The 21,313-nt window shown below is 39.3% G+C and overlaps 2 protein-coding genes across 2 annotated transcripts; one reads left to right on the forward strand and one right to left on the reverse strand.

The window, feature by feature from the left end:
• The first annotated feature begins 248 nt into the window (after nt 1-248).
• Nucleotides 249-3,865, forward strand: LOC145448418 (uncharacterized). Its single transcript, XM_080326802.1, has 3 exons — nt 249-433; nt 1,553-1,744; nt 3,654-3,865. Exons 1-3 carry the CDS (start codon nt 346-348, stop codon nt 3,797-3,799), a joined length of 426 nt encoding a protein of 141 aa, XP_080182928.1. The 5' UTR covers nt 249-345; the 3' UTR covers nt 3,800-3,865.
• A 1,675-nt stretch (nt 3,866-5,540) lies between these two features.
• LOC145447913 (solute carrier family 68 member 1-like) lies at nt 5,541-21,025 on the reverse strand. Its single transcript, XM_080326185.1, has 10 exons — nt 20,830-21,025; nt 15,976-16,138; nt 12,715-12,860; nt 11,665-11,789; nt 10,782-10,950; nt 9,592-9,714; nt 8,295-8,449; nt 7,681-7,764; nt 6,654-6,749; nt 5,541-6,328 (listed from the first exon to the last, which is right to left on the reverse strand). The coding sequence occupies exons 1-10, from the start codon at nt 20,968-20,970 to the stop codon at nt 6,109-6,111; spliced, it is 1,422 nt and encodes a 473-aa protein (XP_080182311.1). The 5' UTR covers nt 20,971-21,025; the 3' UTR covers nt 5,541-6,108.
• Nucleotides 21,026-21,313: the final 288 nt, after the last annotated feature.

A 21,313-nucleotide genomic window follows, 5' to 3' on the forward strand; every position in this document is an offset into this window, starting at 1 on the left:
GCATGCCTCCCATTTACATCGCCTAGGCCAAGGTGGGTGTCTGATTCAATAGACTACTCCAAGTCGCTTCGACATCTTCCTGTCTATTGGTTGTATCGCATTTTTGTGGTGTATTGGACTGATAAAATTGCTAATAAACCAATGATGATGATAATTGATGAAACAAGACAATGAAACGGAGCTATCATACCCGGATCTACAACACCGGAGTATTGATTCCGGCAGAAGTCTGTAAAAGTCGTGACCTTTTCTCTGCTCAGCAAAATCTCGTTCGTCGACAGGAAAGAACTGTAGCAAAGTCACTCATATTTTGATACGGGTTGGCGAAAGGATTATAAATTAAGCATGGCGCTTAACAGGATGACGCGATTCTTAGCAGTAGGTCGTCTGGTATCGCGTAATGTTCACCAGGCTGCACCGTGTATGAGCTTAAGTGAGTCCAGTTACATGCATCTTCTGTATCATTCAGTGTGCATGACTCGTATTTTACATCGCCTAGGCAAGCCCAGAACGGGTGTTTGGTTACAAAAAAGTCAAATTCGTTTCGACACCTTCCTATATTTGCGTTGTAGGTAAATCTTGTGATGTGATCTGATGAAATTGTATAGGCTGTATACCGTAGGCTACCAGATATGTACGGTACGGTATGTTGTGGAAAAACTGTAAAATTTATTGAAAACAAAATCATTTTGTGTCATGGGCCTTACTCAATCATTCATATATGTAAACGGGAAATGGAAGTCATTTACCAGCTGCTCGCTTTCTATACAGTTGGGAACAATGATTGGGTACTTGAATCTGAATGGAGTATTGATTCCAAAAAACTCCAGCTTAGTGCCGTGGTGGTGATCGTGAGCGTCAATGGCTCAATGCCGTTTACTTGCGCCGATGACCCGTGTTCGATTTCAGCCGTTATCGGTTATCTTGGCTCCTCTGTACCCGTACGTGACAAAGAAGGGCAGAAGGCCAGAAAAAAGACCTGACAGGCATAGAATGTATGCCGTAGGCTACATCGTTTTGTGTGTGCGTCTTGATCGGATAGAACTATCTGACGATTTTTGAGTCGAGTATTATGGGATGATTTTTTCGAGCACCGATAGCCTACTGAAATGATTCATTAATTGCCAGTGCCACTGTGATATTATTTATTAACGAGAAATGTAGTTTTTATATTTTTTCAACTGTAAAGCTGTAAACCTCGACGAAGCATGTAATAAAAAGCCACACACATAAGTGGAAATGATATAACTGGGAAGTCGTGATTGACACACAGCATTGTTACAGAGTGCATGCAATGAAATAGGTATGATCGACAAAAACAGCAAATAATCTTTATGGAACCAAATAGCCCATTATTTGGATGCATAAAAGGTACATATATGAGCTTTTGGCATCTTTTATACCGTTGTGACGTCATGATGAGTGATACTTGATCCAGAATCGAGTCACTCAGATGTTCAATTTTGTCCAGCCCCTAACACTGACACTATAGATGTCATTTTATGACAAGTTTCATAATAAAATGCTTATAAACACTTTTCCATATTCTCAGAGAAACCGATGCCAGACGCAAATGCTTTCAATGTTGGATACGAAAAAATTCGACTTGAAGCTAAAAAAGCGGGAGAAGACCCATTTGAATGCGAAAATCGTGACGAACCAACCGTATTTCAAGGCTCCGGCACGAAATCTGACCCTTTCATCGTGAAATCGCGCAACACCAAGAGACTTGTCATGGTTGAATGTAAGTTGAATTTTGTGCGCAATCTTAATATTTCATTGCGTGACTGACAGTGTTTTTATGAACTGCATAGTTCATTATCGTTATCATGTTCAGTTTGTTTTGTCAGGGTGAATGCCTGAATAATGTGTCTGGTAGGGATACCATACATCCTCTTTTAAGGGGACTAGCAAGTCAAAAACTTAACTCTCAGATGGCTACCCCCATCACCATGAAATTTTCACAGTTGCTAGATGTCGCTATGCTATATACAAAAAACAAAAAGTTGTAACGTTCTACCCTGCAGATTGTGGATTTGAAGGAGAAAAAATGCACCGACACAGGGAATGCAAAATCTCAATATTGTGAAGCCCTTTTTTCAATCTAACGCCTTCTTCAGGAAGTACTAGGACAGTGCTGTGTTATGCTAAAATTTGAAGGGATATGTGCAACCCCTCTAAGAGAAATCCCATTTTGAAATTTCAAGTTTCAAGTCATTTTTTCAAAAAGTTTGCTGTGAAGCTCTGTAATTCAGAGCAAGGTAGAGCTAGGCCAAACGTTTTTTAGCATAACACAGGTTTCTATGTTAGCTTTTCAAAAAACCCTCATGAACGACATATATGATTTACCATGAAGCTGTTCAACAAAATTTTACAATGAAGAAAAACTTTAATAAAAATTTTACCGGTAATAAAAGATAATAAACCGGTGCCGATGAAAATCGAAATTATGAAGTTATTAGTTATGTTTTGAGTAAGATGAGGGAAAAGTATAGGTACTATGTCGATATTTCAAGCCAAGAAAAAAAATTGAAAATTTTGATATTTTTTCTAAGTTTTGACTTGCTAGTCCCCTTGAGAGGATTACCGGTATAGTGTAAGTGTCCTCAGATGACATTTGAATGTCCTCTTTTGGGGGGATTTTGGGTATTTCAGTAGTGGAGTCAAAGTTGGTCAACACAGTAGGCCTACTATTGTTCGAAACATTCTTGAAAGTGTTCTCTTTTTCGGACCTCAAATTATGGTGACCTCAGAGTTTGGCAAATTGCTCAGCTGTAATTCATTGTTGACTGATGATGAATGGCAGAATATAGTGACATTGAGATTAACGCGAATACTTTGGCTGACACTGTTTGGGGGGCGGGTGATCGTCACAGCTACTTTCCGTCGCTGAATATTAACCCTCAAACCGTCAATGAACACACCTGTCCGAAATTGTTTTCGAAGTATAAATCTATTTCAACAGTTATAAATGCTCCTTCTTGTTCTGAATGCGAGAAACAACTTCACTTAATATTAGCTCGTCCCACATATCTGTTGTCACTAAAACCACACTACGACACACTAATACTCCATCTAAGCAGGAGAGGAGCGGGACAGCCTTGAGCAACTAGATAATTCTAGTTAATGCTAGTTGTCTAATTAGGGTGAAATGCCGGCAATTCAATTCTGATCTCACCTGTGAAATGGTTCTGTTCTGTCATTCTAATTCTAATCTAATTTGTGGTTTACATGTTCAAAATTTAAGATTTCAAATCATAGTATTTATTGTGGGTATGTCTATAATAAGTAATTGAAGAATTTTTCACCGTAAACACTATTCTTTTCAAATCCAAATTTATTGTACATTGCTAAACAAAACAAGCCAACTTGAAGTACAGATATTTGCCAGTCCTATGCGCAGAAGAAATTATAATTTGATACGAACTGAACATGTCTTGTTGTATTTCTTTTTAATTTGGAATTGCAAAAAAATTGGATAAAATTTAATTTGGAAAAGCTAAAAATTTTCTAGTTGTTCAGCGAATATGAGAGTTATGCTGCAGTATATGTATGCCTCTCTTTATATAAAACAACCAGTTATAGCAAATAGCATTCTTCCTTCTAATATTGAAAACCGTGGTTGTACTTCAATAATTTTTTACTTTTCACAGTGGGAAGAGACAGCGGACCCCCTCCTGGCTTCTGGGTGACGAAGGAAAACGGCGGAAGATGCCCCATCACCGGACGACACTACAAATTGGACGTTATTGAAGGCGACAAATACGGAATCGACGAATTAGATCTATTCAAGCATTAAGATAACTGTTGGGACTGTAAAATAAATCTTTTCTTGAAATAAATTGCCCGTCGGTTGTGCTCTGAACTCGTCAAACATGACGGGACTCGGAGCGCGGGGTTGTAAAGACTGGAGTTTCAACTTTTTGGTGATTTGACTTGGAATCGGGCCAGAAACTGTCTATGCCTGTTAAGAGTAGAGGTGGAGGAAGTAGTTGTTCACACATGAGTAGAAGTAGAATGCTGTAATTTCATACTCGAGAATTAGCTATAACAGTAACTATTCCAAAGTCAGTAAAATTGGTGAATATTCTAAGCCAGTGGTCCTCAACTGGGAGTCCGCGAAACCTAGGGTTGCCATATTTTGAAAATCTGAAGAGGACTTCTTCAAAATCTCAGACTTGCAATATCGGAGGTAAATCCTGAAAAAATTGGTAAATTTTTCTCACGTGTTTGGTTGGTTAAAAAAGGGTCAACTTTCCAGCCCAGCTCCAGAAATCCCCTCCAGAGCGTTACTTCAGTGCTGATTTACTTTGTCTCAGTCGAATTTTGCCCAATATTTAACCAAAATTCTCAAAAAAGAGGACGAAAGATCAAGTGGACATTCGGGCGTCCTCTGAGGACACTTTAAAAAGAGACATCTTAAAAGAGGAAGTATGGTAACCCAAGCAAAACCTCTAAATTTGCAAAATGCCCTGGAACGTAATTTGTAAGTTTTTCAAACTATAGGAATCACGGCGGTTCATAACTGCTGAAACGTCAGCAGTCGCATCAACAGAATGGCCGTTTTGGATGAAATATCTCACTGTGCAAATACTAATACTAACGTATTGCTGTTCAGAGTGTCTTGTTGGAGTTCGTGGAAAAATAAAAGTGGGAATACTTAGGTCAGCTACGCTTTAAAATGTTTGCAAAAGATTTTGGATTTGAAGTTGTCAGTTTTAGCAAATCAGTGAACTGTCGTAAACGAAAAAAATTCACAAGACTTCCCTAATCTGTACATTACAAATATAGTGGCTGAAACCTCGCTGTAGAATTGTCATTCATTTTGTTGCTGTTTATCACTAGCCTACAGCTGCACAAGGCAAGATGAAGATTGCAACATAAAATTGACTCCCAAAACTCCATGTAGGTTCAAAAGGGGCTTGTCAAGACAGAATGGTTGAGAACCACTGCATAGGCCTAGTTTTGTGTAAAAAGCTCAAAAACTTTCAAGTGCAAGTAGTCAGAACTGTTCGAAAACTACTTCAGTGCTTCTAAAAAGGTGAAGTGCTTCATTACTGACCAATACACATCCTGCTAAATGAACTGCGACTGCTGATTGCTAACATCTAAATTTCACAATCAATTTCAGACTTTGTTTCATTTCTCAAATTAATAGACAAGTGCTCAGCTTCTTGCATCTTACACATGAGGTATAAAATTGTAATATATTTTGGGCACAATCTCTCAAGAACCACTGATATAGTAGAAATAGATACCAAATTGCTACAATCTACATAATACAAACATCTATTGGCATTCAAGGTCAAAACCTGCATGGCCGCTTGCACAAAATATCCTTCATCACATGGTTACATTTCCCGAAATTTAAAACTTTAGCCAGGAACTGATTTAAAAGTCATTGCGTGATGGAAAATATTTAAGCATATACAATTGAAAAATATATCGATATTGAAATCAACCTGAGTATTATAGGGTGACGCTCGTCAGGGGTATTTGTCAGCAACTAGTAGAGAATTGGAAAGAACATTGCATAGCAACAATTATATCACAAAATCTGGCGTTACCGGTATGGAATTTCAGATAATAGAGGTGAAGAGATCACTAAAGATCTATGCACTATTTTTATACATGGCACACGATATCCTTCTGTAGATATGGACTAGGTTAATGTCATACTTGGTGATAAGATTGTTGATATATAGAATGTTCCTTCCAATTCTCTACAAGTTGCTGACGATTACGCATGACGAGTGTCAGCCGAAAATATTCGGGTTCGTTTCAATATCAATATACTATTCAATTGTGTGTTACGCTGTGTACCTCCAAGAAGTGCTCAACTATACGAAGAGCAATTGGAACAAGACACCATACATGACTATTACTGTGAATTAAATCAACAAAATAGCCTGTGAAAATATACGTCGCAAATTGTTCTTTCCAATATTTCCGACCGTAGCATGTAGTTGGGAGGTTTGCAGCCAAAAGTTGCATAGCTCTGTGAAATTTCGAAAAAATTTCGGCAACTTTCAAGGCCAGGTTCACATAGAAGTGTCCTTCTGCCATCTATAGCGAAAGATACAATCAACATTATCCGACATAACGACATTACATGTCTACGTATTTGGACTCTGTCGAATGTGACGAACGTAATTTAAACAGACTCCAAGATATAATTTGTACTACAGACAGGAATATCGGGTAAGCGCACATCAGAGAGAACATGCTAGAATGCAGCTCCAAGACTTGTCGGTGGTCCGGGGCTTCTTGGCCGTCTGGAACGGTGGCTCCGGGAATAGCAGATTCTTTCAACGTCTCGTAACCGTACCTGAGCAGGAAATAAAATATAATATCAGTGGAACCTTTCACCAGATATGTAGCAAATAAATTAGTCGAGCGGTAACTCGACTAATTAAATCGATTACTCGAGTGATGCGATTCTGAATCGAGCATTAGACGTCGAGTCTAGAGTGGGACTTCTAAAAATGTTCAGTTTTTTCTCATCGACAAATGAACTCTTAATGGAAAGGAGCGCATTATCTCAACACTTGAAGAAATGATAATAATCTCATCTCATAACCTCTAATAACATGAAACATTTGAACAAACGTCGGGACTTTCCAGCAATCATGTCTGCTACCAAAACATCTCACCTGTTCAGAATTGCGACGGCCATCATTGGCGCCAAAGAGTTGGCGGGCTTTGTAATGAGGGCATTTGTACCAAATATCATGGAAGATCGCGGCAGCCTGAAAACAGAAACAAGAGTCTGTCGGTTATGTTCCTTATTCAGGGAATTAACTCGAACAAGTCACGTGGCTCAAGTACACTCGAGTACAAGTAGAAGCAGCGATTTCTGAACAAGTTAAAAAGTAAGTATTCTAAGCCCAGTTTTGTCAAAAAGTACCTGAAAACTGCGAATTCAAAGTAGTCTAAAACATAACCACTCGAAAATGTAATGGAGGCAGGCAGAATCTACTTGAAGTAAAAGTGCTTCATTACTGGTCACCCCTGGTCAGCTCCAAGTAATGCAAACAGACAGGGTTGCAACCACAAGTCAACCTCACTTTTATAGTTTTGACTCGAGTTAAGTCGGGTCATTTTCAATTCACCACCGAGTCATAGTTTCGTGACTCGAGTCCAAGCCATTATGTTCACTGTTCAGTTTTGAGTTCAACCCACTCTTTTCCAGTCTGCCCGAGTGATATAGAATGGCTCGCATTCATAATATCGTAATATTCCTCAGTCTTAACAGTTTCTGGCCCTATTTTCCAAGTATCAGGACTGGTAGACGAAATACCAATCATGTGGTGACTTTACTATTCTTCCAAGTTACAATGAAAGGTCTGTCCGTGCCGTCCTGGTCTCGAGTCATATGACTTGGTTCGAGTCATGCACAATGACCCGAGTACAAGTCGTGTCAATACACAAATTGACTCGACGCGAGTCATTTCACGCATTTGAAAAAAGGACTCAAGTCAAGTCGAGTCACCATAAAATTGTGATTAGAGTCGAGTCATGATTCAAGTCATTACAACTAGGACTAGAACTCGGACTTGACTCGGTGGTGAATTGAAAATGACTTGACTTGACTCGAGTCAAAAATATAATATTCAGATTGACTTGTGACTTGGTTACAACCCTGGTCGGCAGCAAACAAACGAGAAAATCTCAACTCACTTGGGTTTGTGGATCGCTACATCTTCATCGATGATATCGGAAAGGGGAATGTTAAACAGGCTGAAAGCCGCATGCGGAATACTCCTGCAATAGAATGATAACTATAACTAGGTCTACATGAAATAATTAGGGCAGGGCAAAATCGAGTCCCGAGTCTTGAGTGCTCCGTTCCTGAATAGAGTATTAAGCTTCGAGCTAAGTATTCGAGTATCACTGATTACAGCGTCATAACTTGACCACTAGGGTGGAAAAATTTAGTCTAAAAACTGAAAATTTTGACATTAAAAGCTTCACAGTAAGTTGACAATGTATCTAAAACAGTAGCCTATAAAGCAGGCTAAAAAGTGATATGTCATTTCCACTAATCTGCGTAGCTTTGTACATGTACAATGTACATGTCTCCAATGCTGCGATACGACCAATCAAGATTTCAAGGATTCCACAGTGAAAAATAGTATCGAAAGTAAAATTCTCGTTGATAAATCAACTTTTAGTGTCAACGAGTGTAGAATTTTAGCACTCGACAAAAATCATCTCTCACTACTTGACTCGAATCATTAGGATTAACATTCCATTCATCACAGCCAGCCCTAGAAATAACACATGCTACTCACATATCTAAAATGAAGAACAACGCTAGAAAGTAGTAGTGCTCTGGCCCGATGAGATACAACATCACTCCGAGTACTATTTGAACGAAGAACGAGCCCATGATAATGCGGTATGAGCCGATTTTCGATATAATTCCGCCGCCGAGCAGAATCATTAGCTAAAAAAGATGAAAAGAGTCATTAACAAACAGTACAATTATTTGGTTTAGGGTTCTCAACTCAAGGCTAAACTCCAACCGGTGGTAGCGGAATTATTGCTGCAAAAAATTTGGGACTTGAATAAAATAGTATTTACAGCGGCTAATTCTACAAAAAATAAGCAAAGAATTAGCCAACGTAAATACTATTTTAAGAGCTTCTTGGAGGTACAGAACTTCACTATACAATTGAATTCATATACAATTTTATTCCAATTCAAAATAATCCACTGCAATAACTTCACTTCCACTGGTTGAGCCAAATTTGCCGTGGAGCCAGCTTCAGATAAGCGGTTGGCGGAAGTGACATAACCAAGAATGCTTGGCACGCGAGTTGGTAATATTTTAATATTGACATATTTTGGCACGCTGCATTGGAAAGGATGCCGACCACTGCACCAGTATAGTGGTTCTCAGCCGGGAGTCCGCGAATCCTCCAAATTTGTAAAATGGTTGGATGATAAAAAATTTGTATTTCGAAAATTAGACAGATCACGAGGCAGTTTCGCTTCATAGCTGCGAAAACTTCAAGACTCATATAAACAGAATTGCCGTCTGAGATGAAATATTGTACTGCGCAAACTCATTTTAACTGCCAAATTGCCAAGAGCCTACTGATACAAACATATTGCTGTTTAGAGATGTTTTGTTGGGGTTTTGGAAAAAATTTTTGGTAAAAATCCATTTTTCTCCAGTGATATACATATCCGCTATTCCAGAATAACTTCCAAGATGAGCTAGTAAATAGAAATGACTATGCTGGACGTTATATATTCGTTAAAAATATGTTGATGCTCGATTTTGGTCCCATATATGTTGCAATCATACCCAAAGGTGTTGTCGAATGCGTTAGCGTTATTATTATATTCGCCATCCCATCACCTATCTTTGTGGAGATGGATTTTCAGCCCTCGTATCAAATCGACAGCGTGGATTTTCAATACACGCCCGTGTAGTTCAAAAAATGCAGCTACAGAATTCGCTTTGTAATAATACAAGACTTCTTAATTTCCACATAAATGGTATCTTATTTTCAAGAAAAGTAATACTCGGAAAACTATTTCGTAACGATAATGCTGCTGAGATAAGGTAGCAGAATTCACCTGAGGTAAGATGAACGACGCGCCATAAACTGCGCTACGTGCTACAGAAGGCAGGACGTCCGCGGGTATCAAATGGTTGGCAAAGATCAGAAGAAAATTGGCGCAAAACGTAACGTGCAGGACCTTAACAGAAAATGTCGCGTAAGAAATAGCAAATGGTACAGACGTCTGAATATACGAAACATATTTATTTGAAGCACACAGTTGTATGATGAAAAACCAGCTCATTCAACCATGAAATTGAAGGGCTGTTTTAGGCATATTTTGAATTGTCTGTAAATAAGCATTCTTGACCTTAGAATGTTGTTAGTTTCTTATCTTGAATAATTTGATCGATTCTATCATAGGGTTACCATACGTCCTCCTTCAAGAGGATTTGTCCTAATTTTTCAGGTTTTTGAAAATGTCCTCTCTTTTGGCAATTCGTCCTCCTGTACAGCTTTTACAGCTAGATTCGAGTGAAAATGGGCATCATAGCTAAATAGGAAATTCGTGGTTTAAACTTTTTTTTTACAGTCAACCAACCACAATGTCGAGGAAAATAAAGTGACCTCGCTTCCCGATTCCGGTTAAGTTAAGACAGTGCTCCCGGAAATCACTCAAGCATAACAATATTTCAGGAGTCACCCTCTCATTTCTGTCTACTTGAAAAACGTTTTGAAGGGTGGCATATGAAAGCTGCTATAACAGAGAATCCTTGGAAAAAGTTTTTATGCAATATTTACTTACAAAGTTGTGAAAACAGGGCATACTTCGAGTCATAAAAAAGTAGTGATTTTGCTAAAAAATAATGTTTGGTATTTCATTTGCTGTGTTACCTTAAAACTGATTCCTGCATGCGACTCATTTCCTTGGAATTCAATGTTATACCAGTTTTCATACGAAACCCTTTACATAAATGAGAGACACCATTGAAATATTGCTGTTATGCTTCAGTGGTTTCTGTGGGTAATGAGTTACAGCCCTGCGCCATAGTTCTCCTGTAGCATTTACAGACAACCAGAAATTAAATTAGAATGAAAATGAGACCATAGTAACATTCCGGAAATCAGATTAGAATTAGATTACCAACATATCACTAGAATTAATATCATCTAGTTTGTATCAAAAAGCCCATATTGCTGGTACAAGAAATCAACACTACATTATACCTCAAGGCAGTAGTCGTAAGTTGCATGACTGGAACCGACCTGACAGAAGTTCATGACAACAAACGCGATGAAATTCTTGTTCTTTAAAATCTCCAAAGTGATTCGAAAGGCGTCTCTCATGCTCATGTCATTCTTACCCTCATCTAAAAGCGGTTTTTTCTGCGACACGTCTTTGTCGTACATGGTGCGAACATTGAGAGCGGAATATCTAAAGATTGCAAAGATTTTGAATGTAATTTCATTCATTGCGTTTTCAGATCTTATGTAGGTCTACTTTCTTCTCAAAACAATGTGACCATCAAAAATCAATATTCCCCGTGAGCATCTCAAAATTTATGGCGTCTATAATTAGTTTAGCATTAGGGTTGTGGCTTGGTTTACATTAGGGTTCAAGAATCACACAATTAGGGTTGTGGTATAGTAGTTCTAGTTCCAGTTGCGTGTTTTGAAAAGCAAGTAGTTCTAGTTTTCAGTTTTGAAAAGTTTTGGTTGGACTTGTAGTTGCGTATTTTGAAAAGTGAGTAGTTGTAGTTCTACTTGCGGATTTTGATAAGTGTGTAGTACTAGTTGTAGCTGCGGATTTGGAAAAGGGAGTAGTTCTAGCTATAGTTGCGCATTTTGAAAAACAAGTAGTTCTAGTTGTGTCTTTTGAAAAGCGAGTATTCTAGTTCTACTTGCAGATTTTGATAAGTGTGTAGTTCTACTTCTAATTATGAGTCTTGAAAAGTAAGTAGTTCCAGTAGTCTTAGTTTCTAGTGTTGGAAAGCAAGTAGTTCTAGTTCCACACACGGATTTTGATAAGTGTGCAGTTCTAGTTCTTGTTGTGTTCTTGTTTTTCAAATAGTGTGTACAAGTCTGCCTGATTGGTGACGGTCATGTTGTTATGGATGAGGAAATACACTAAACCCGGGTTCAACGTTACCTCATACACGCCCACGCTAGTAGAGCAATCAATACGCAGAATAGCTGCAGGTGAAAAAGGTTTGCCATGTTGTCGGACACAACCCCAGAGAAAAACACGCTGGTGTTTCCTATCACCGAGGCAACCTGAAAAGTTATTAGGCCACTTGGTTGAAGAAACTCTACAGAACTTTAATACAATTAAATAGCATATACATATTGAAATGAACCCGAATATTTTCGACTGACACTCATCAGGGGTAATCGTCAGCATTTAGTAGAAAATTCGAAAGAACTTTGTATCAGAGTTGTATAACCAGAAAATATTCAGCTTTTCCAAATTGGAATTATTATTACTGAACTTGAGAAAACTTAGAAATTTATTCAAATCAGATTAGATTAGAATTACTGGATTCAAGAAAACTAGGACATTGCATCAGTTTCAGTTCATATCAAACCAGATTTCATTCTTATTAGAACGAGAATGACAAATGTATGTACAAAGTACCAGAGATGAGCGAATTTGAGATTTCGATGTCCTAATTCAATCCAAATCCGAACCTTCAAATCCAAATCCAAATCCATTACTTTTTCATATTTAAGGCCATGTCCAATCCTAATCCGATTCCAACTGGAAATTTAGAAAAAATACTAATTTATGCAATGGAGGGATCCGAAAATTTTCTTTCACAACCAACGATTCACTTGATTCAAGATAACTTAGTAACCATAAGTACATTGATAACTGATCTGACTAAAGTTTGTCGCCATTCGCCACACAACATTTCAATCTCCCAGAAAATAGGTAAATCCAATCCAAATCCTAATCCGTTCTGAAAAAAATGTCTAATCCAAATCCAATCCAAATCCGACAAAATTTCACAAATCCTGTTTTTTCAAAACCTAATCCTAATCAATGCTCATCGCCGCAAAGTACAGCAAGAATGCCTCGTTTCGCACTACACAGTTCTGTTGTAACATTTTCATGAAAACTAGAAACTGGATTAGAATTAGAATGAGAACATATATACATTTCACAAATTGCTTTGAATAAGATACCGTTTGATTGCACCTGGCTGTATTTCACGAGTCTCAAACGCTCCTCATGATCGACAGATATTTCGGCAAATATCGCGCATTGCGAAAGCAGCACAAATGTCAGTAATGCGTCGTAAGCGCATAGGGTCACAGTCAGGTGCACCCCGGCCATCCAAGCCCCTGGAATACAACAGCAATCTTTGAACTCAAAAAGCACTTTGAAAATTAATGTTTTGAGAAGTGAGTAGCCTAGTTGTAGTTCTAGTTGAGTGTTTCGAAAAGAGAGAAGTTCTCGTTCTAGTCATGAGTTTTGAAAAGTGAGTAGTTCTAGTTGCGTGTTTTGAAAAGTGAGTTCTAGTTGCGTGTTTTGAAAAGAGAGAAGTTCTAGTTCTAGTTGTGAGTTTTGAAATATGAGTAGCTTTAGTTGTGCTGTTTTAAAAGTGAGTTCTAGTTGCGTGTTTCGAAAAGAGAGAAGTTCTAGTTCTAGTTGTGAGTTTTCAAAAGTGAGTACCGTAATTTTCCATGCATAATCCGCAAAATTTACACGATTTTTTACCCTAAAATCGGGGGGGGGTGCGTATTATACATGGGAACAACACGCTTGAAAAAATATCCCTCGATAAAAAACTTGAAATCACACCTTTCTTCATGTTTGTTTCCAATCGCGCATCACTTTCAGCCATCGCGGGTAGTAATTCGTATTACAGAGTGTGACGCGCTGCCTATTAAGGGAAGCGCGTTGCTAATTAAGGAGAGCCGTGTGCACAATCACGCAATCTCCTGCTGAGTTGGTTTGCCGTTTGTACGCAAGCGAAATGAGGTCAGTAATAGACACTCGCGCGCGGCAATTCATCGCGTCAACGACAGGCCCGAACAATCGCATGTACAAGAGGCCATGAGCGCATGATATAATCGCTTGCGTAATCAGTCGCATCTCCAACAGACCTGTTGCGCATGACATAACCGTTAGCCTAGGCGCAATCGCATCTGTAATAGGCATCGTGCGCAAGATGTCGGTTCGTTGGCCTAAACTAACTCGCCGCCGGCCTCGCAGGCTTTGGCTGCTATCTACTATCGTTTAGAGACAATACCGTTAATTGTATAATGATTAGCGATCGCATCTGTAAAAGGTCTCCTCGTGCTCGAGATGTCGTGTCGCTAGCCTGAAGTATCGCGCCGCCCGCCTCGCAGGCTTTGACTGCTATCTACTATTGTTTAAAGACAATCCCGCTAATTGTATAATGATTAGCGATCGTCCTGTAATGATTGTTCAAGAGTGACATCGCAAGACAGAATGACATCGTATACGAAATCGGAACTATCCATTAGGGTTGTCCATAATTTGGAAAATCGTACAAATCCTCGGTTGTAATGTCTTATTCGATAGATTATTGATAAAAAACGACACTGAGCCTGAAAGAAGCTCACAGAAAGGCCGTTTAGATTTCGTACAAAGCGTTTGAAAGTAGCTGCCGAAGAATGGGCGTGCCACCGACCATAGAACGGCGAGAAGACTAGTAATCAAGAAACCACGGCTCTTGATTGGATAATCGGCTATGCTTCAATGACCACGTCAGCAGCAACTTGCTGATTAGGTGAACAAGGAGTCTGCTACTGGCGGCGATTCTGAAAGCGCATTGTATGTAGGTTGACAGATAATGATTTAGGATTGATTAAGGGTATGTTGAGGTACGAAATACATGATGAACAAACAACAGCTGCTTCACAAAAACGTCTAAAGCTTGACTGCTTTAGTGTGAAAGAAACCGCCGTAGCCTATATGCCGTGTTTTCAACGAGGGAAAGCATAGGCGCTTATGCAAGTGGCAACGGATTCCTAGTTTCAGAAATAATATATCATTATTGAATACAAAGATAAAGCTTAACAATGACACTATAAGTTAGGTGATCTTATTGGGCTCAGGTTGCAGTACATAGTTGAAGTTTTGAATGCTCTAGCGATCGGCTGAATCAGACGGTTAGGCTTAGCACTCATCAGATGTTTGCAGCAAATTGAATTCACTTGTAAATGTTTTCAAAGTCCCTAATGATGTCGCAGAAACGAGGTTTAAATGCATGCACAGGCCCTGCTTGATATGATATGCAAACTACGCTGGATACTATGCACTATGCAGCATTGTCTGTTTTTACCTTTACACCCCTTTTCTGCACGATTATTAAGGAATTTGACATATCATATCCGGCATATTATGTGCTTACTTTTACGCCTCTTTTCTGCGTCATCATCAAGGACTCTGACAACACTTGCAAGTGAATACAGTTTGATGCAAGCATCTGACAAGTGCCAAGCATAACCCGCTGATTCAGCCGACCCTTAGAGCTTTCAAAACTTCAACTATGTACTACAACCTGAACCCAATGAGATCACACAAACTATAGTGTCATTGTTAAGCTTTATCTTTGTATTCAATAATGATATATTATTTTTGAAACTAGGAATCCGTCGCCACTTGCATAAGCGCCTATGCTTTCCCTCGTTGAAAACAAGGCATATAGGCTACGGCGGTTTCTTTCACAATAAAGCAGTCATGCTTTAGACGTTTTTGTGAAGCAGCTGTTGTTTGTTCATCATGTATTTCGTACCTCAACATACCCTTAATCAATCCTAAATCATTATCTGTCAACCTACATACAATGCGCTTTCAGAATCGCCGCCAGTAGCAGACTCCTTGTTCACCTAATCAGCAAGCTGCTGCTGACGTGGTCATTGAAGCATAGCCGATTATCCAATCCAGAGCCGTGGTTTCTTGATTACTAGTCTTCTCGCCGTTCTATGGTCGGTGGCACGCCCATTCTTCGGCAGCTACTTTCAAACGCTTTGTACGAAATCTAAACGGCCTTTCTGTGAGCTTCTTTCAGGCTCAGTGTCGTTTTTTATCAATAATCTATCGAATAAGACATTACAACCGAGGATTTGTAAGATTTTCCAAATTATGGACAACCCTACTATCCATGTACTGAAATGCAGGGTGCGTACTATACATGGGTACAGGCTTTTTCACAGAATTTATATGCTATTTTAGGGGTGCGTATTATACATGGGGGCGTACTATACTTGGAAAATTACGGTAGTTCTAGTTGTGAGTTTTGAAAAGTGAGTAGTTCTAGTTGTGAGTTTTGAAAAGTGAGTAGTTCTATAGTTCCACTTCTAGTTGTGAGTTTTAAAAACTGAGTAGTTCTAGTTGTGAGTTTTAAAAACTGAGTAGTTCTAGTTGTGAGTTTTAAAAACTGAGTAGTTCTAGTACAGCACAAGCTTTATGCAGAAATTGACTAACCTGGTTCGTACCAGGGGAACCACGGCAGCAAGAAACAAAGAGCCCATATTGGGGCGCCGTACAAAATCGCCTTCTGACGGTTGCTACAGAACTCCCATGTCGACTGGTCTTGGAAATATCCGAACAAGGGATCGTTGATCGCGTTCCAGATCATGTAAATTATCTGGAAGAGATATATTTTTAAAAATCATGGTTCTCTGCCGATATGAGATACCAAAAGTGCTGAGAGTCGGACAATCAGAACCACAGCTGATAACTAGAACATTTTCAGCTTTTACAAATTAGATTACAACTATAGAATTAAAGCTACAGTTCTCTCCAGATTAGATCGAGAATTAGATTAATAGGGTCAAGTGTAGAATACGGCCACCTCGAGGAAGTGATCCCCATGACCATCACCGATCAATGCTGCACATGAACATGTCTAACTCATAGTGCTTCACATAAACACGACAAAATAAATTATGTTTTTTTTTGCCTGTGGAGAGACGGATATTAGGGTTGGCGGAGGGGGATATTAAGATTGGAGGAATATTAGGGTTGGGGGAGGGGGGATATTACTTAGGGCTGGGGGACAGGGATATTAGGGTTGGTGGGTTAGGGTTGTGGGAGGGGAATATTAGGGTTGACCGAATGGGGATATTAAGGTTGGAGGAATATTAGGGTTGGGGGAGGGGGGATATTACTTAGGGCTGGGAGACAGGGATATTAGGGTTGGGGGAGGGGGGATATTACTTAGGGCTGGGAGACAGGGATATTAGGGTTGGCGGGTTAGGGTTGTGGGAGGGGAATATTAGGGTTGTGGGAGGGGGATATTGGGGTTGCCGGAGGGGGTATTAGGGTCGGGGGGATATTAGGGTTGGAGGAGGGAGGACATTAGGGTTGGGGGAGGGGGGATATTAGGGTTGTGGGAGGGGGATATTAGGGTTGTGAGACGGGTATATTAGGGTCCGGGCCTCAGGGGGATATTAGGGTTGTGGGATGGGTATATTAGGGTTGTGGGAGGGGGATATTAGGGTTGGAAGATATATATCCATCACCCCAACCCTAATAATATCCCCTCTTCCTAATATCCCTGACCCACATGGGAAGCATTTGTTAGTGTAATGTGAAACATTGATCAGTGATGGTCATGGGGATCATTTTCTCGAGGTGGCTGTATTTGACACTTGACCCGATTAATATATAGCTATACACAGCCTTTTTGAAATTAGAATTAAAATTAGGCCTACTGGATTTGTGATAACTTAGATCAGTGGTTCTCAACCTTTTTTGCCTCGCGGACCGGTAAAATTTCAAAAAATGTCAGGCGGACCGGTGAACTGACAAAATTGAAATGAAGCCAAAATGTAAAGTATGCAACCGTTTTTGGCAATTATAAGATGCTGGAGAGTGACATTTGGAGGGTTTTGATCGTATTTAATAATATTCATGATGGCATCCATGTGATTTTATGGTAGTGAGTCTGCCAAGTCGAGGTAAAATTGCCTTGTCCAGATAAACGTGCTGCCGCTGAGAGTCGTTTACAGTCTTTCGCGCCAAAGGCCGTGGGTTTAAACGGCCACGCCAACTCAATACCGACCGAGAATATCAAGAGAAGAAGCGTATCGGAGTCGAACCAAGCACCTTGTCGTGCTACCTTGCTCATTGCACACTGCCACCGGACGCAGGCTACTCCGACAACTGCGAATACAGTGCGTGCCGCAAGAAAACACATAACAGCAGCTATACCGGAGTAATTCCCTGTCAACATGCAAATATTTTTTAAATCCGTCTCCACACCCCCTCAAGATTTTTCTCTAAATCTACATACAACTAAAGTATCTAGTTCTGAGTACAACGAAATTTATTTCAGACAATTTCGTTGAACGGCTCTCGAGTTATTGCAGTTTGAAAAATGATGATTTTGTGGTTACTCAACCATGAAATTTGGTAACACAAAACCTGTGTATGATTGTAACTGATATAGCTCAGAGGTTACGTAGAGTAAAGGTTTGAATGTTATTTAGCAATAATTGCTGGTACATGTTCTTCCCTTACCACGAATATCCCCGCTCTACAGTATTGGGTCAAGGTTCAAAACGCGATTTCAAAATTGGCATATGTTAAAATCGGTGATGCATAACGATATTTTTCAACTCATCTGGTGCAATTCTATTTAAACCAAAATTCACAAGCAAGGTGTCATTTGAAAGCTGTTTCCAACTAGAATGCACGAAACATAGTTTTATTATTGATATTTGACAGCAACATGGTTAAAAATATAATATGGTGCATAATGCAAAATAGGTCATTTTTTAATTAATTTTAATTATATTAATTCAGTGATTATCTGATTTAGCCATTATTCTACTCGTTATATGATAATGTGTTTCAGTAGATAATTATTGCCATGCTCAGAGAGTACCTTTATTTATTGCCTGTGCATTATGCTTGCAAGGGTGCTTCTGGGTTTACCGACTATCAGTAATTCGAGTCAACATCCAAATAATATTTCAATTCGTCTTCACACCCTCTCAGATTTCTCTGCAATATCATGTACAACTAAAGTACTCAATTCTGAGTAGAATAGAATATAATTAATATAACTTTATTGATCGGTTCTTGAGCAATTGCAGCAGTATGAAGAATGAGGATTTCGTGCTTACTCAACCATGAAATTTGCGTATAATTATAACTGCTAAAATCATACTTATACAGGCTGCAGGTAGTAATGCTCCTGTTTGGAATCGGTGTCCTGTGCTCACACTATATTTATTTTTTTAATTATTTTTTATTAAATTACTTCAACTTAAAATCATCGCTGGTCCGCTGATATATCAGGCAAAAAGGCCAGCGATTCCAATCAGGGTAATGCTGGTAAGCAATGATTGGTAATACATGTTCTTCACTCACTAGGAATTCCCCTCCGCATTACAGGATCAAGGTTCAAATCTTGATTTGAAAATTGACATACCAGTATGTTAAAATCAGTGATGCGTGACGATATTTCCGAACTCTCTGGCACGACTCTATCTAACTCAAAATTCATAAGTAAGGTGTCATATGAAAGCTGTTACCAATTAGAATCCATCAGACTTGGTTATAAATTGAATATAAGATTGGACCACGGTTAAAAATATACTTTGACACTTTATGCAGAAAACGTCATGCACTATTTAGAGCGCATCTTTTCAATTAAATTTTAGACAAGTGGCAGTCAAATATCACATGCAATACCAATTCAGCAATGTTCTACTCTTTCCAAGCTTCCATTTGACACCTTCCTCGAAAAAATCTGTTTGAATAGAATTACGCTAGGCGGAGTTGCATATTTGTCACGCATGGCTGATTTTGAAAACATGATGACTTTGAATTGACATTTGACCCCTAACCCCCATTAGTAAAGTTAAAAATTTAGGTCCATCACAATAAGCATATACCAAAATATCTTACTACAGAAATTTAAGTCTGCCCGGCAGTAATTTGATCACTATAATGATAATTACAATTACACACAGGTTCCAAGCGGTATAGCGTCACGGCCGAGTGAGCACAAAATGTCATTTTTCAAATTGCAATAACTCTGTAACGGATTGTCCGATTTTCTTGAAACAAAGTTTGTTATGCACCAAATTTAATGCCTGATCGATGTGAAAATTTTCAATTTGATCTGAAATGGGTGTGGAGACGGGCGTTTGCATGTTGAGAGGGAATTACTCACCGGCCATCCGCAAATCCGGGCCGAAAAAGCACTTCGTCAGCCCACCCCCAAAAACGTTGATCTTGGGGCCCCCACGGGGCGATAAGCCAAATTTCCGGGGGCTTCGCCCCAAGACCCTACACTTGGGTGGATGTTTTCACCTGTACTTGTGATCACATCCATTCTACTCAGCGTAAGCACACATCCATTCTACTCAGCGTAAGCAGAGAGTTTACGTAGCTTATCGCGACAATTTTCGATCATTCACGACTAAAGCGCTTTTCTCGCGGTCGAATTTTAGGCCCAAATTTCGGAGTCCCATAAGTTAACCTAAACTTCATTATGTGTGGATACGTCGCGGTGCGGCAATGGCTGAAGCCGGAATGCCTATAAATCATGCGTATTTCTCGGAGAAGGGCACCTAATAAGCAAGACATTTAGGGACACTAAATCGTGCAAAGCCCGAAAAGAAATTGAAAAATGTTGGAAAAATTTTCAAATAAAACGCTATGATTTATATTCATTTGCGAAATAATTTTGGGCCCTTTTCAAGCTCGGCACCTCTCCAATTGGGCTGTTTGGGGTGTCCCAGTTGCGGTCCTGCACAAAATAAATGAATCGAAAACCAATGATCAAACTGCGCTGCTTAGCGATGAGTGAGCTCGTATCTGTTCTGTATTTGTCGCTCGCAACCTCGCATGTCGTCAAATGAAACGTCTTGTACTTTAAGTCAAATCGAACATGTTTCTAGCCCTAATGTTACCTCACGAAGTTTTGAATCAGTTTAAAATTAGATGTTTTATTGATTTTATCAAAGGACAAGCCTTGCACATTGCATTTTGAAATTAAAGTATAAAATTGTAATATTCCTTGCGGACCGGCAGGAATGTCGTCGCGGACCGGCGGTTGAGAACCACTGACTTAGATCACATCAAATCAGACTTCCAATGTCTGTGCAGCAAGGTTGTCTCGTTTCGCATGACGCAGGTAGGCCTCTAGCCTTTTCAGGGAAACCAGAAATTAGATTATAATTCAAATTTAGGCATAGAAACATTTAAAAAATTAGATTAGTATTAGATTGTCTGCATTTCGCTCTCAAGACATTAGAATTAGTCGAGTTGTCCATATCAGATCAACAACACATACCGTACAGAAAATATCAACTCAAGCACCTGCGCTGTCTGGAACCATTCCTCAGAAACTTTGTACCTATCCAGAAAGAGTTTGACGTAGTAAAAAAAGAACACAGAGTTCATCATGGAAGACGCCAAGCCCGTTGCTGAATACGCCAACGCATTTCTATGGAGAGCCATCTACCAATTATACCAATATATATATATGAAAATCAAAATGTAATACTAACTAGTACACTTTTTCAGCTATAGACAGCTGATATAAAGTAATAGATATAGGCCTACCCTTGCCTTACGGTATCGTTACTCTGATCAGACGTCCTATACCTGAATAGGCTACCTGATCATAAGTTAATTTGATTTCATTTTTCCTAATCTTAATGCAATCAACAGTCAATGAAACCTAATAGCTTTATATACGATGCAACATTCGATAATGCAACCGACATACAACTTACAAGCAAGCAATTACACACAAGCAATTTCTACTAAATTTCTACTAGTCCGTCCTCAAGAGTACCGG

Source organism: Botryllus schlosseri, chromosome 10 (genome assembly GCF_051294905.1).
Source record: "Botryllus schlosseri isolate E-star chromosome 10, Bs_hap1, whole genome shotgun sequence".
In the NCBI taxonomy this organism is placed as follows: domain Eukaryota; kingdom Metazoa; phylum Chordata; class Ascidiacea; order Stolidobranchia; family Styelidae; genus Botryllus; species Botryllus schlosseri.